The sequence below is a fragment of the Astyanax mexicanus genome, chromosome 15 (genome assembly GCF_023375975.1).
Source record: "Astyanax mexicanus isolate ESR-SI-001 chromosome 15, AstMex3_surface, whole genome shotgun sequence".
NCBI lineage: Eukaryota > Metazoa > Chordata > Actinopteri > Characiformes > Acestrorhamphidae > Astyanax > Astyanax mexicanus.
In genome coordinates this window covers 17,250,901-17,266,691 of record NC_064422.1, presented here as the reverse complement: position 1 = coordinate 17,266,691, position 15,791 = coordinate 17,250,901, and the positions used below count along the sequence as shown (strand labels likewise).

Here is a 15,791-nt window from a genome sequence, read left to right as displayed (position 1 = left end):
TTGAGTAATCGGATTACATTTTTTATCGATTGACACCACTATTAGAAACACACACTAGGATCAGAAGTAGGAACAAATTTCAAACATTTATTAGTAGAGCTTCTCAATACAGTCAAATAAAATGAAATACAGATATTTTAGGGCAGTATTACAGCATGCAGGACCACAACAACTGTAATCAGCCAATATTTAATTATTTCACAGCATATCATACTAAAGACTAGACTAGTAGTTGTACATGACTAGAACATTAGCTATAGGTTTGAGCATTAACATTAAATTAAAGGATTATTTCACATTTTCTATTTAAATTTAGACATTTTGAGGTCCACGTTTGACACTTTAACTAGAACGTCTCAACAGGCTGGATTTCCTACTTGAAAAGTTCTGAAGTTCAGAAATCCAAGATGGCTGTCCCACACATCAACAGTAGCTAAAACAGTAGTATTATTAAACAGTTTATTATCACTTCTATCAATTGGTGTCTCATTTAACACACAGTACTGCTCAACTTCTATCTGTGGACATGGTTTCATTGGGTTTAGATATGTTGGCACCATGCTAAGCTGGTAAAGTCATATTAACGCAAACCTGAAACAAAAAAGTGGGACATATTTTGTCTTAAATTGCATTAAAACACAGGTAAATTACCTACAAACCTTTAAAAGTATGTTTTAAAAATGATTGGAACGCTGTCAACTCAAGGAAGACCTCATTCGGTTTTGCTTACAATTTGAAATATCATTTTCAAGCATTTCTCTTGCAGTCATAAGTGATGTTGATACTGATACATATAATATTCTATAGTCTGTCCAAAGTCTTTTTATGGTCCATTAAGGAGGTCAGCATTCCACAGTGATAAGTATAGTAACATCGTATCACAAAAAACAACAGCAGTAACAATGTCATTGTCTTGTCGCCAACCCTTAGAGAAGTCTACATGTGTGTCTTATGGTGGTGAGCAGGGTGGTGAGGGGCTTTTCAGTGGCATCTCCTGTCCAGGTTCCACCAGCATCACCACATTCTCCTTCTTGGGCAGCCAACAGGCGGGGTACAGTGGTTCCCTCAGCTCTGCCTGGTACCGGTGCAGAAGAGTCATCCCTCCATCCACTGCATAAAAGGCCAGAGAGCCTTGAGCAAAGTCCAGATAGACGCCCACTCTGGTGGACTTGGGGGCGCTGATGGGCATTTCCTGTCCCTCGTTCCAGGCTGAGAACCCTCGTCCGTTCCACTGCAGACACCAGGAGGCGCCGTGTCCCGTCAGGCAGCCGTTGCTTTCAGCACTCTGGCGAGCAATGCAGCCGGACGTCACTCCAACATGGACGCCCTCGCCGCTGATGTCCGCCTCAAAATAGTGCCGGCCCTGGTAGAAGCTGTGGGAAGCCAGCACCTGCTTCCAGTGGACAAAGCGCTCGGGACGCTCCGGGTAGCTGTGCTGCCAGGGCGTGGTGTTGGTCACCTTCCTACCGTCTTCCGTCAGGCGCAGGAACTGATGTGCCGTGCTGGAGTCGAAACTTAGCGGAGAGGCATCTAATGAGGAGAGAGGGAATTTAGGTTAGAGATCATCTTTTAGAACAGGCTGCTTTTAACCAAGCAGAAATTCTGAAAAGCCATTTACATATAGTGTATCATATATGTCTTAAAGGTGCAGTTTTAAAGGTGCTGTTTTCCCACAAAATAAAGAACCCAGTTCTATCCAGTTAAATTTGATATTTACTAGACAATTCTTCTGATAATTCTGATAATGAAAAAGGGCCTCCCCTATCTCCTCATACAAACCATCAAAATGACATGGATCACAGCACGCTGGATTCCCATTAGTTCCCAGAATTCAAAGGTCCTTAGCAGGAGGAAGACCATTCTCTTTTAAAGCCCTCCAACTCTGGAATGACCTTTTAGAAAATGTTTGGAACTTAGACACGTCTTTAACTCTAGGTTAAAAAACTACTTGTTTATTTTAGCCTTCGGTAATTCAGGTTTCCCCTTAGATAAAAGCTACAGATTCAGGGGTTTAAGAACATACAGAATTGCGGGTAAACTGAGATTTTGGTCCTGTTGCTTGCGTCTGTGTTACCTTCTGGCTCGCTCGCTTTGGTTAGTTATAGTTATAGTCAGTCGAGTGTATACTGTATACTAGTGCATCTAAAATAATTGGAATATCATTATTTATTTCAGTAATTCAGTTCAAAATGGGAAACTCAGTCTGGAGTCTGGAGGAAGAGTGGAGAGACACGCAGGTCTGGTGTGAAGTTTCCACAATCAGTGATGGTTTGGTTTGAAGAGTCATGCCATCTGCTGGTGTTGATCCACTGTGTTATATTATCACGTCTAAAGTCAGTGCAGTGTTTTCCCACAAAATCTTACAGCACTTCAAGTTTTCTTCTAATTAAAAAGTTTATGGAGATGCAGATTTTATTTTCCAGCAGGACTTGGCACACTGGCCACACTGCCAAAAGTACCAGTTGGTCTTATATAATATTCAACATTGAATTACCGAATTACTGAAATAATGTTACTTTTCAGTGATATTCAAATTTTTGGGGATGCACTTATGGTTCTGGTGTTGGTTTCGCTGGAAAAACTGCCAGTCTCACTGCAGACCATGACATTCAGCAGAATTTCCTCTTTTTTTGTCGGACTCACCCACCCACACACACACACACATACACAGACACACACACACAATGAAGGACACACATGCACTGACATGTTCAATGTCACAGTGTTTCTTACATTTAAGGAAGTCCTCGCGGCTCTTAGGCTCAGGTAGTGTTATGTTCTGCTTTACAGTACTGATGTCCTCACATGCGGGCTGGACAGGTGTGTTACCTGTAGAATTAGAACACAAATATCACATAAATTTACACACCCTAATTCACTGGCCACTTTAGTAGAAACAACAACCTTATAGTTCCACTATGTAGGTGCCGTGGTGTAAAAATATTAACTTAATTTGTACTTATTGAGCATATTGAGAAATGTCTAAGTATGCTGTAAATATACTAACAGATTTATGTACTTACTTAAAATATATTAGAAGTACATTAATATTATGCTTTCTTCAAATGTTTGAAAGTAAACTTTGATCATACTTATTATATTTATAAAAAAGTAGACTACTATGAAGTACACTTTCAGATTAATGTCATTCGAAATACTTCTAAATTACTTATTATCAAATATACTTTTGTACATTTTTAGCAAAGTGTGTTAAAAATAACTGTTACAGTAGTTCACTTAAAGTACAATGTATCAAGTACCGTTTAATAAAGTACATTAAATTACTATTACTAATTTAAAAAATGTTAAGTAAATTTGTAACACGCTTAAAAATGTAGTACAGTATATTAAAATGTATTTTTATACCCAATGAAGCATACTTAAAGTGTGCTTCTTACAAAAGACAGGAACAATAAGTAAATTTGTACTCTTACTTAAATATATCACATATATTTAACATCTATTCCTAGTACATTCCTAATATACCTGGTGAATAATAGTGATACAGTTATAATACTAATTTAAATGTATTATAATTTTACTGTAAGCATATTTAACATATGGGGTTACATACATGAAGAAGTATGTTTAAATGTTACTTAAGTATATTTAAAATAGTTCAATTTTGGTACAGTTAAGCACACTAATTCGTGCTTAATAATTAATTATGTGGCTATAAGTACACTTTAGTGCATTATAGCATAATAATGCTTATTATACTTTAATCCATTTTTTTTTCTAGGGTTTACAGCAAAGTGGAGTCAAAGGGGAGGGGCTTTTCAATAGTGTGTGTGTGTGTGTGTGTACTGACCAGTAGAGCAGGCCTGTTTGAGTGTGTTGCAGTATGAGTTAAGCACACTGTCACACAGCTGCTGGGTGGTGTTTGTGATGATGCTGCTGAAGGACTGCAGGTGGTCCGTCAGACTGATACACACTGCAGGAACACACACATCCCGATTGCTCTTCCTCCACTGCGAGTACTCCTACACATACACACACACACAAAAAATAAAAATAAACACAGATTAAATTACAAATTACATACAGATTAACACTTGAAGGGTGAGGATGAGTGCATTTCTTCCCCCAAATACATGGAGAGTCTTTTTTAACTTCCACCAATGCAGCATGAATAAGTAGCTATCCCCCAGCTCTGATACATCAGCAAAAAGATTCCTCACAAAGCGAGTAAGAAGAAAGAGCGCCACCTACCCTCCCAGAGAGGGCATAGCCGATTGTGCTCAGACTCAGACTCTGGCTGCTGATGCAGAAACAGCATTATTCATTATTTATTATAATTTTATTTAGATTTTTGAATGTTTTTTTTTTTTTGTCAGAATTTTACTATGTGTTCTACTTCTATTTTTTTTTGCTCAATGCTGATTCCCTCCTCTAGGTTATAACTCCCCAGTCACATGGCGTCACAGGACTAAGATTTTCCTAATCTTGGAGCCTCTGTGCTTACAGTGTATGACCAGCTGTTTCTTGATGAGCAGGCAAGCAGTTAGACTGTTGTGCCACCTTATATCTGTCTACTTTCATACGTATGCACATTAGTAAGGATGCATACATCGAAGTGAGCAAGAGTGTTGCCATGTTTCCAGTTTCAAAGTGTGGCTTAGTGCTGGAGAATCTTCACTAAAAACACATACCCTTAATTTGCTGAGTGGCTTTACTGCTCCTTAATACATATATAAGGTGTACTGGAATATAAGGCGCGCTGTCGATTTTTGGGGAAATTGAATTTTAAACGTAATTTAAATGTAATTTTATAGCCTATAAAATTACGTCTTATAGTCCGGAAAATACGGTAATTTGATAATAAGACGTTTTATAACTTACTATAAGATGTGCTATAAGATGTATTTTAAATATCTCCTTAAATTACGTCGTATAGTCCAAAAAATACAATAATTTGAACACACAAACTGCCGCCTGTTCTGTGCCTAAAATGAATGGACCAAAAGACATTTTTCTATAATGTAAGGTTGTTTTTTTGGAGGTGCTTGTTTTTCATTGGACGGCACTGATAAAGATTATAAACAGAATTCACAGCTTTAGAGTGAAGCAACTGTAATACTGCTTAACAGTTTAGCAGGAGATCATAGGTTTGAAACTTAAAGGCGCTGCAAGGAATTTGAGCTTTAGATCTTGTAGATTTTACAGAACTGATGACATGTGAGAAGAATTTCAGGCTTAACAAAGTGGAGATAATCTCTATGTGATCAGTGATTTTATCATTTTAAGCCGAGCTGATTTTCATCTTTACAGTGTAGAAGATTTTCTACCTGTAGGAAGTCGACATCGTTCTTGTTCTTGGCGAGTTTCTCCAGGTGTGTGTGTGTTTTCTTCAGCTCGGTGCAGCGCTGCTCCAGGTGCTGTCGGACGCTCTGGGCCTGAGCGAGCGCGTGCTGCTGCTCGCCTTCCAGCGCCTTCGCCAGCTCCGCCCGGACCTGCTCCACCGCCGCCTGCAGCACTGAGAACTGCTGTTGCAGCACCGCCCGAACATCCTGAACACACACCTAAATGGCATTCAGTGACAAGAGTGTTAGAGAGGGCAGGATGTTGGATGATCCCACCTCACCCCAACTCCTTATCTAATCCCATCAGTAGTGTATTTTTCACACTATAAGGCACAATTAAAATACTGAAATTTTCCCCAAAACTGTCAGTGCGCCTTTTAATCCAGAGTTAATCCAAAACTAGCATTACCTGCTAAGCGCTACCTTTTTTGCCATTTAGAGGTGAGTGTTATCAGCATGTAGTCTGTTGCCAACCCCAGCTAGCACTGCTGGAGCTGTATTAGCATTATACGTTTAGCGCTAGCTTTTTTTGCCATTCAGCGGTGAGTATTATCAGCCTGTAGCCTGCTTCTAACCTGGCATAGCACTGCTGGAGCAGCACTAGCATTACCCGCTAATCGCGCTAGCCATTTGGCCGTTCTAGCATAGCTTAGCTTTACAGGCCTTTCCCTCCCCCCCAGTGACAAGACCTGCTGAATTAGAAGGGGAAACATGGCCACAGCCTATAAACCGGTGCGTCTTGTGTATGAAAAACGTTTTTTATTGATAATTTGGTGCGCCTTATAGTACCAAAAATACAGTATATGCTCTTAAATGACTGTAGTCGCTTTTGTCCTAAGCTCTGTTACTGTGAGCCTAAATGGTTTGGTAATAAAATGAACAAATACTAGTTGTAAAATTTAATTTAAATGTCATTCCTTCTGAACGGTAGGAAATAGAACCATGGCATCCACATTTATACTACATTTTGTTACTCAAGAGATCACGTAATTCAAGAAGCACTCGTTGGGAGGAGAGGTGTACTCCCTCTTCTAAACTCTGAATGAACGGAATTCTGCATCACAATGAAATCAGTGTCTGTCACTGTTACACACCTGTAGTGAAGGTGTGTGTGTGTGTGTATGAATCAGTGGTTTGCTAACATTATACTATAATTAGCCCTGAAGAAGGTGGAAACCTAGGAGAGATGGTGACCTCACTAGAGAAGTCCTTTGGATTAGTGCCAAAACAAGACTAAAGCCAGTCCTGTTGGCGTGACTCAGTAACACTAGACAGTTCAATGATTGGAAAGCCTTCAGGGATAACTCATTAGCGTGGGCTGAGCCTATGAGAGCTTACCTCTACAGCGGAGATGTTGCTTTGCAGCTTGTTGATGGAGTTTTCTGCTCCTGTGATGGTCTGAGACACCTCTGTCTGCTTGTCCTGAAGCTCTTTCTGTGGAAACACAAACAGAGGCCTGGTTTAGTTCGTCCAAATTCAAACGTCGAGGCCGTGGAGAGCACAGATCTTCTGCAGGAGAAGATTGTTTGATTAGAACCAGTCAGGCCAGTTTTCCAGATGTTTTCCAGGAATTATTTACACCACTTAGTTTATATTGAGTTTATATTGTGTAATGGTTCCCATAGACTGTGACAGTGACATGTACGTAGCGTAGCGTCACAGGTGATACTGCTGAGTGTGTGTGTGTTGGTAATCTGGGCGGAATGTTCTAATGTGGTGTGGGAGGGCCTGCATTCCTCAGACAGGTCTACACAGAGCTCCTGGTGGTAAAGGAACTGGGTTAAGAGCATTCTTCACACAACTTCACACTTAGATAACCACATCTGTAGAATATCTGGGATTTCTGGTCATGCGTGCAATATTTCACAATAACTCTAGCTGGAGCTCAAATTTGTACAACTACTGTATTACGGCAGTAACTTACCTACGTAGATCTCAAACCTAGATCCCAAACCCTAAGGCTTCATCCTGATCTATGTCCCAAAACCTTAGTCTTCAAATTTCAACCTATTTTTAAATTGACATCCACCAAAAAAAGCCACACATCATCACCTTGACCTTTACATTAAGCCATACAATCTAGATCTTTACCCCAAATACCAGTATAAAACTATCCTGATCTTAAGCCAACTTAACATTTTATTCTATACCAAACCCAACACATCATCACTCTGGTCACCAATACAAACTGGGTCTGTACTCCAAATCCCAGCACAAAACCACTCTGATCTCTACCTTGAACACAAACACATTTTTGCATTGATCTCCACCCCAAAGATCAAGGCATTATTGCATTGATCTCCACTGAAAAACCCCACACATTATTATGGTGGCAGCCATTCCTAAACCCAAAACAACATTAGTCTGATTTTTCTTCCAAACCCCAATACATTATCATGCTGATACCCACCCCAACCACCCCAAAACTCAACCCATTTTTTTATGATTTCCACCCCAAACCTCAACACATTTTAATGTTAATTAATCTTAACCCCAACCCCTAAAGCATTTTTGCATTGATGTCCCCCCAAATTCCATCGCATTATCATGCTGACATCTTTCCCAAAACCCAAAACAGCATTAGTCTGACCTCTTTCCCAAACCCCAACACATTATTATGCAAATCTTCATCCCAAAACACAACAAAGCTTTAGTCTGATCTCTAACCCAAACTCGACATATCATATTAATATCCAGCCCAAACCTCAGCACATAACCACCCTAAAACCATCAAAACCCCTTACAGATTACACCACTTTCCAGTCTGTACTCTGATCTCCATTTTCCTAAGCCTTAACCTTTAAACCCCAATTCTTAAAATCTCAAAATCATCAACTCAACTGTTTAGAGATGCAACACAACACACTGATCTCGAACCCAAAACACAACAGCTCAAATCTATCATTTTTCCAATATCCCATAACATGCTCTTCACCCCAAACCCCTTAACATTTTAACTAAAACGTAGTCCAACTCTGATATAATCCATTCAAACCAACTGACAACACTGAACAAAAAGTGTATATAATTTATATTACAGCACTCATTTGTCTTGTATACATCTCTTGTATGCAATGGGGTAATGTGGTTCTTCATCAAGTGAGAATATGTGATTTTCTAATGATCAAATCACACCAACACGTCAGAGACCGATCAGGAGTGTGAAGAGGTGGTAGATTTAATCATGGCCAGAAACACTGAACAATAAAATAGTGTTGAGAGTAGTGATGTACTGATAATTACATTGATTAACAGTGATCATAAGAGAACCGGACTCTGTATTCTGTGGTACCTCAGCGTTCTGCCGGGCCTGGGGGATGGGCAGTGTATCATGTCCCTGGTGGTCCACTGATACACACTCCTGGCACACACAGCAGGCGTCCACGCTGCAGTACAGCTCCAGCGGGCAGTCGTGGGCTTCACACATCCGCCTCTCCACGTCCCTCAGCGGCTCCACCAGCCGGTGGCTCTGGAACTTGGGGTTCTCCAGGTGGGGTCTCAGGTGGGCTTCGCAGTAGGACACCAGGCAGGTGAGGCAGGACTTTGTGGCTTGACGTGGGCTTTCGATACACGAGTCGCACACTACGTCATCTTCACCTGAAGGGGATAGGGCTGAAGAATACGAGCAAAATTGCTTATTACCACAAATAATTTAATAGTATACTAGTGCACCTAAAAAATAATTGAAAAGTTACTTTATTTCAGTAATTCCGTATTTTCGGCAGTGTGGGCAGTGTGCCAAATCTTGCTGGAAAATGAAATACGCATATTCATAAATGTTGTCAGCAGAGTTTCAGTCAGTGCAGTGTTTTTCAAGAAATTCTTACAGCACTTCATGCTTCCCTCTGCTGACAACTTTTATGAAGATGCGGATTTCATTTTCCAGCAGGACTTGGCACACTGGCCGCACTGCCTAAAGTACCAATTGGTCTTATATAATATTCTAATTTGCTGCAAATAGATCACTCTGTGTTTAATACATCTATATAATATACGAGTTTCACATTTTGAACTAAATTATTGAAATAAAGTAACTTTTCAAAGATGTTCTAATGTTTTATTAATGCACCAGTAAAATAAACACCATATTTAAAGCAACAATCTGTAAGTTTTGCGGTTTTGGAGATTTAGAGACCTCTCTGGTGAGATTGTGTAATTGCATAGAGCATGTGGAAGGGCACCTTTAATGCAGGTTAATGTAAATAAATTTCTGTGTGAAATTCTGTCAGAATATCAGAATGTTGAGGGCAATTATGTCCAACTAACACTTTATAAGACTACCTTTATAAATGGTTTACGAATGGTTATTATTTAGGTTTGCAAATACTTTAAAACCCATTATTAAGCAGTTAATTAATATATAACACATAAATAGAAATGGCAACAGTGAGCTGAAAATAAGCAAAATAATGATTTCTCACTTATTTATAATGTCAAACCTCATATCTTTCTAGATATTAATTTTACTTTGTGTTTTCAATCAATCATAATTAAACCTGTCATATTAATATATTTCTAAGTATGTTTAACTATTTTCCATAAATTAAATGACTAAGTTGCCTCTGTTGCTTTTTTAATTGGTGTGTTTTAAATGCTTATCAATGGTTTTAAAGACATTTACAACCTGATCAATAATAAGTAATAATCTCATTTATAAACCATTTATAAATCCTTTATGAAGGTAGTATTATTTTAAAGTGGTACCGATGTTAATTTAAAGTTAATGTTATGTTTGAGATATTAAAGTACACGATCATTTAACCATCAACCGCATGTTATTGTGTGTTCCCCAGTCCTACCTGGAAGCGGTTCTTCTTTTCCTCCTGCCTCTTTGATCTTTTGTGGTTCCTCCTGTATGTCTTTCTGGATTTCCTGCTCCTCTTTCACAGTACTCATGGTCTCTGTCTGAGGTTCCTCAGTTCTGGACTCGTTCTCCTGAGACCTCATGGTGGTTCTGAGCTCCAGCAGGTGAGGTTTGGGTTCTGCGTCGGCTCCTCCTGCTGTCTGTAGAACACTGAGCGTCTGTGTGTGGAAGATCGGAGTGAAACCTTTAAGTGTGTGTGTGTGTGTGTGTGTGTCTGAATGTGTGTAAACATACCTACAGCCAAACCACGCCCTTTCCTGTAGCCACGCCTCTTCAGGTATTCTGGGTGGAGTGGACCCGGGCTGGGAGGTTTCAGGACTGAGTCTGAGAGGAAGTTGGGTGTCTGTGTCGGTATCAGTGAAGAGAGCGGAACAGAAGCTGAAATATAATCCCTTATAAGCACTTAGTTCTCAGAGTCCTGAATAGAGCGTTTGTTCAGCAGGTCTGATCTTTCCTCTCTGAAATTCGAACCAACAAGTGATTTGCATATGAAGATTTTATTCAAATAAAAGAAAATAACCTTTGTCTTTGTTTGTCGCAATGTGCAGCACAGGTCTGAGGAGGAGCTCTGTAACATCTCTTCCACTCTGTCACATTCCAAAATGCTACAGGGTTAAATATTATTTAAGGTTGAATGTTACTGGGTTTATTATTACAGGGTTGAATATGACAGAATTGAATGTTACAGGGTTGAATGTTACAGGATAAAATGTGGCTGGGTTAAATGTGACATTGTTGATGAATGTTATAAGGTTGAATGTTTTGGGTTAGAGTTTAACAGGGTTAAATGTTACTGGGTTTATTATTACAGGGTTGAATATGACAGAATTGAATGTTACAGGGTTGAATGTTACAGGATAAAATGTGGCTGGGTTAAATGTGACATTGTTGATGAATGTTATAAGGTTGAATGTTTTGGGTTAGAGTTTAACAGGGTTAAATGTTACAGGGTTGAATATGACAGGGTTGAATGTGACATGGCTGATAAATGTTACAGGGGTAAATGGTAGGTGGTAGAATGTAAAATGGTTAAATGCAACAGTATTGTATGTTACAGAATTGTATGATTCAGGATTGAATATTAAATGGTTGAATGAAACAGAGTTGAATGTGACAGGATTGAATTTAATGAGGTTAAATGTAACAAGGTTGAATGTAGCACAGTTTAATTTTACAGTGTTGAATATGACAGGGTTGAATGTGAGGATGGAATGTTACAGGGTTGAATGTTACAGGGTTGAACATGACAGGGTTGAATGAGACAGGGTTGAATGTGACATGGTTTGAATGTTACAGATTTGTATGATTCAGGATTGAATATTAAATGGTTAAATGTGATGGTATTAAACATTACAGGGTTGAAAGTGACAGGGTAAATGTGACAGGAATGAATTTGACAGGTTTAATTGTGATATGTTTAAATATACCATCATTAAATCTTACAGGGTTAAATATTACAGGGTTAAATATTACAGGGTTAATTGTTAACAGGATTAAATGTGACAGGGTTGCATGCAATAGGGTTGGGTAAAGTTTGTTAAAAGTACTGATTTAGGAGCACAAAATTGCATTATTAAGCTTAGTATAAATACTATACTGTATACCTCATAGTAGAATATAGTAGAGTATTTATGTTGCTTTATATATAGTATTGTGTACATGTATTTCAGGCCGGATAAATGTCAGTGTTAAAGTAGTCTAAAAAAAATTCACACTTGCTATTAATCAAATCTTGGGTGATTTGATCACAAACGATTGTCAGAAAGCATAGCCGTTCACACCTGCTCTCAATCACAAATGCAGTCAGTAATCCAGAGTCACATTTTATCAGTAATCCAATCAATAATCTGATAACTGCAGGAATTTGAATACGACTGAATGACAGGTTGCATCTAAACACACTCACAGAACATATTTTTTGCACCAGTAGAGTATACAATGTCCTTGAGATTGACAGCGTGAGATATAGGGTGTAAATTTGCTCTAATATAAATGATTCAGTAACCATTCTGATTAATTAAGTATCTAGCATGATTTTATTTAGCATGAATTATTCAGTATCTAATGTAAATAATTAACTATACAAAATGTGTGTGCAGTAGAACTTTAAAAAATGAATTAAGTATTTACTATGAATTTTACTTTAGCCAGAAGTGGAAAGTAATGAATTACATTTACTCAAGTTACTGTAATTGAGAAGATGTGATGAATAATTCGTAATTTTTAAAGTAATTAAAAAAAAAGGGTAATTTTACTTTTACTCAACTACATTTTGACAAAAGTAATTTACTTTGCTACTTTGGAAAACTCCCAGTTACTGAGTAAAAAATAAAATGCTTGGGGGAAAAACACAATTGTCTGACATATAAAAATAAAAAACTGGCACTGATGCTCGCGCGTGGAATAACACGGAAATAACGTCCTCATGCAATACAAAATGTGCTCCGCTGAACAAACTGTCAGCTTTCAAAACTATCAAACCTGAGAAAGCTTGTGGTGGTAAGTATTCTTATCATTAAACAATCTGCTTAAATGTAAAAAAAAAAAAAACATGTAAATAGCAGTTAAAGCATAGCAATGGCACGTTATATACTAATGAATTGTAAAACTATAAAAATACAGTTTATATTCACCTATATGGTCATAACTTTTTAACAGTAAAGAAAAAAAATGGATCATAGAAATGTATGCCACTTCTTCTTTAAAATGTTTTATGAGGTGGTCTGAACAAATACTGAAAGATCCAAATTATTATGTGGAATAATAGTTCATTAAAAACAATTTAATTTATGATTTGTTTTTACTTTTTTACATCAAATAATTAAAAGTAACTATGTAACTTTTACTCAAAGTAAATTTTAAATTGAGTACTTTTTACTGTTACTCGAGTAGATTTTTAGATGCGTACTTTAACTTTTACTTGAGTAGAATTTTAGCAAAGTAAAGGTACTTTTACTTAATTACAATTTTTCAGTACTTTTTCCACCTCTGACTTTAGCTATATAGAACAGATCAAATTGTATATTTAGGATATCATTAATGCCCCAAGAAAATCTTGTATCTCCATTGCTATTGAGTTTTGTACTTTTCACTTGTCCATAATGAAATTTTGTCAGTTGTTCTTTACACTGGATCAAAATTTGATTATATAAAAGATATTCCTTATCCTGTAAAGCTGCTGTTTTGGGGATAAAGCACTTTGGTTTTTATATGATTTGCACTTCATTTAGTCAGAATGTTTCAATCAAATTTGTTGTGTTTAGGATCTCCAGGTGGTGCTGAGTTTTATTAGGTAGATTAAGCTATAACTGTAACCCTCATACAGCGCTAACCTGGTAACATAACCCCACTCCACCCCACAGCAACACCTGTAAACACACCTGTTTCACTCCAGCTCACACACTTAACATGTGACTAATTAGCATATTTACACAGATGACTCAGGTACATAACTCTGAGCAACTCCAAACTTTTAGAACGTTCCTCCAAAGTCTAATGACACAGAAAAACAGAAAGACTGAATGACAGGATGTAAGTCAGGTTCTCTCTGTATATTGTCACTGTCAAGAAAAAAAACCCCTCATATCTTCAAATTGGCAGAATTACAGAAGGATGAAGATCATTGTAGGAAGATTTTATTTTGATAAATTCTATTCATCATCACACAGTATAAAGAAGAACTGTTTACTTATGCTTTGAAGTGAAAACAGCAAAATAGAGAAATGTTTTTATTGTAACAATAATTATTAATTATATAAGGAGTCAACCCCTAACTTTTTATTTAAGTTTTATTTAATGAAACACTAAAATGTAAAGTAGGATTTACCGAGAGAACTACACAAATAAAAAGAAAAACAAAAATGTTTTTGTCTTTTCTTTCATGCCTACGGTACATTCACACGTATTCATTACTACACGCACATTACTAAAACATTTCTTTTGTAGATCAGAATTCATCAGAAATTGTACAGAATAATTGAGCATGTATACTAAATAAGTCATACCGCTAATGTAAATGATAAGGTATAGTGAATTAAGAGTATTTAGAAAAGGTGTTAACGAGAAGTAATGGGTAACTGTGTGGGTTTATAATGGTATAGCTGTAAATGGGATGGAGAGAGGTGGGCATTGCTGCCATCTGGTGATAAAACAGTCTTAGTACATAGCTCTGTAAAAAACAAAACAAAACAAAAAAAGATATATATGCAACAAAAAGCAACCCAAATAAAAAAAAAACGTAGACCCAAGGTATGTCGTTTTGGTGAAAATTTCCACCATTAATGAAACCTTGCTTTTTCCATGAAAAATGACTAAAACGAGTTGGAAAATGCATGGGCATGGTAAATTGGACCAATTTTTGCTCAGAAATGCAACAAAAAACACTTTTCAATTTTTGACCCAAATCAGAAAAAAACTTAGACCCGCGGTATGTTGTTTTGGTGAAAATTTCCACCATTAGTGAAACCTTGTTTTTTCCATGAAAAATGACTCAAACGAGTTGGAAATGCATGGGTATGGTAAATTGGACCTCAGAAATGCAACAAAAAGCACTTTTCAATTTTTTTACCCAAATCAGAAAAAACTTAGACCCGCGGTATGCCGTTTTGGTGAAATTTTTGACCATTCAGGAAATCTTGTTTTTTTCCATGAAAAATGATTTAAACGAGTTGGAAAATGCATGGGCATGGTAAATTGGACCAAATTTTGCACAGAAATGCAACAAAAAGCACTTTTCAATTTTCGACCCAAATTCAAAATAAGCGTAAGCTGTCTGTATGTTGTTTTGGTAAAAACTGGACCCTTATTGTAGATTAAATCCACTTCTGTTTTATTAAACTATAGGAGAACCACTTTTCGTGTAAATAGTGTAAATTTGTAGTGCAGATAGTGTTAAAGTTACTAAGTGAAATGTTAACAGATATATAGTTTATCAGCATCATTACTGCACATTAAATCCACTCCAATTTTACTCTGTTCTCTGAGTATTCTGCTGTAAACAACTGTATGTATAAAAACTATAATATAATACACATTAGTACTGCAAAATTAAGAATTACATGCACTAGAAACTTAATAAAGAGGGGAACAACAAGGTGCAATTTTAATAGCAAAGTTCATGTAAAATAATACCACAGACCAACTGCTGTGCCATGTAATGTAGTTTATTTATATCAGCAATAAATATTTCATACATTATATATGTATTTACCCAGTTTAGTGAGTGTGGCGAGACTAGAGAATCCCAATAAACCATCCTTACTGCAATCTGAACAGAATTATGTAGCTTTAAATAAACAGTACGGCTAAATCCACTAGATCCGCTGAACTCAGTCTATTGCACGGAGCGGAAAACAGAGTGAAATATAGTCATTGTATGTTTTTAATGAGCATTTAAACCTATTCTGACTATTTTTTACACTTTAAAGTATGAAATTTACACATGAAAAAATATATATTTATATATATTTAAAATACTTTTCCACATTTGTACATTTGAATTATTATTAATATTACTTTCTGTTTCAAGTTTGCGCATTTCAGTTAATTGTGGATTTGGATTTTCGTGCATGCAGTTGTTTAAACGTAGTTACAAGTTTCAGTACATTTGTGACTTCTGTTTTACA

At 37.1% G+C, this 15,791-nt stretch overlaps 3 protein-coding genes across 3 annotated transcripts in view; 2 read left to right on the top strand and 1 right to left on the bottom strand.

The window, feature by feature from the left end:
• The window catches only part of chst3b (carbohydrate (chondroitin 6) sulfotransferase 3b), a 303,775-nt gene that overhangs the window by 119,073 nt on the left and 168,911 nt on the right, over positions 1-15,791 (top strand). The window lies entirely within an intron of this gene.
• Positions 1-15,791, top strand: part of zgc:92749 (elongation of very long chain fatty acids protein) — a 238,241-nt gene that overhangs the window by 53,958 nt on the left and 168,492 nt on the right. The window lies entirely within an intron of this gene.
• Positions 68-10,629, bottom strand: trim16 (tripartite motif containing 16). Its single transcript, XM_049464870.1, has 7 exons — positions 10,103-10,629; positions 8,596-8,915; positions 6,642-6,737; positions 5,289-5,522; positions 3,812-3,983; positions 2,734-2,829; positions 68-1,530 (listed from the first exon to the last, which is right to left on the bottom strand). Exons 1-7 carry the CDS (start codon positions 10,248-10,250, stop codon positions 950-952), a joined length of 1,647 nt encoding a protein of 548 aa, XP_049320827.1. The 5' UTR covers positions 10,251-10,629; the 3' UTR covers positions 68-949.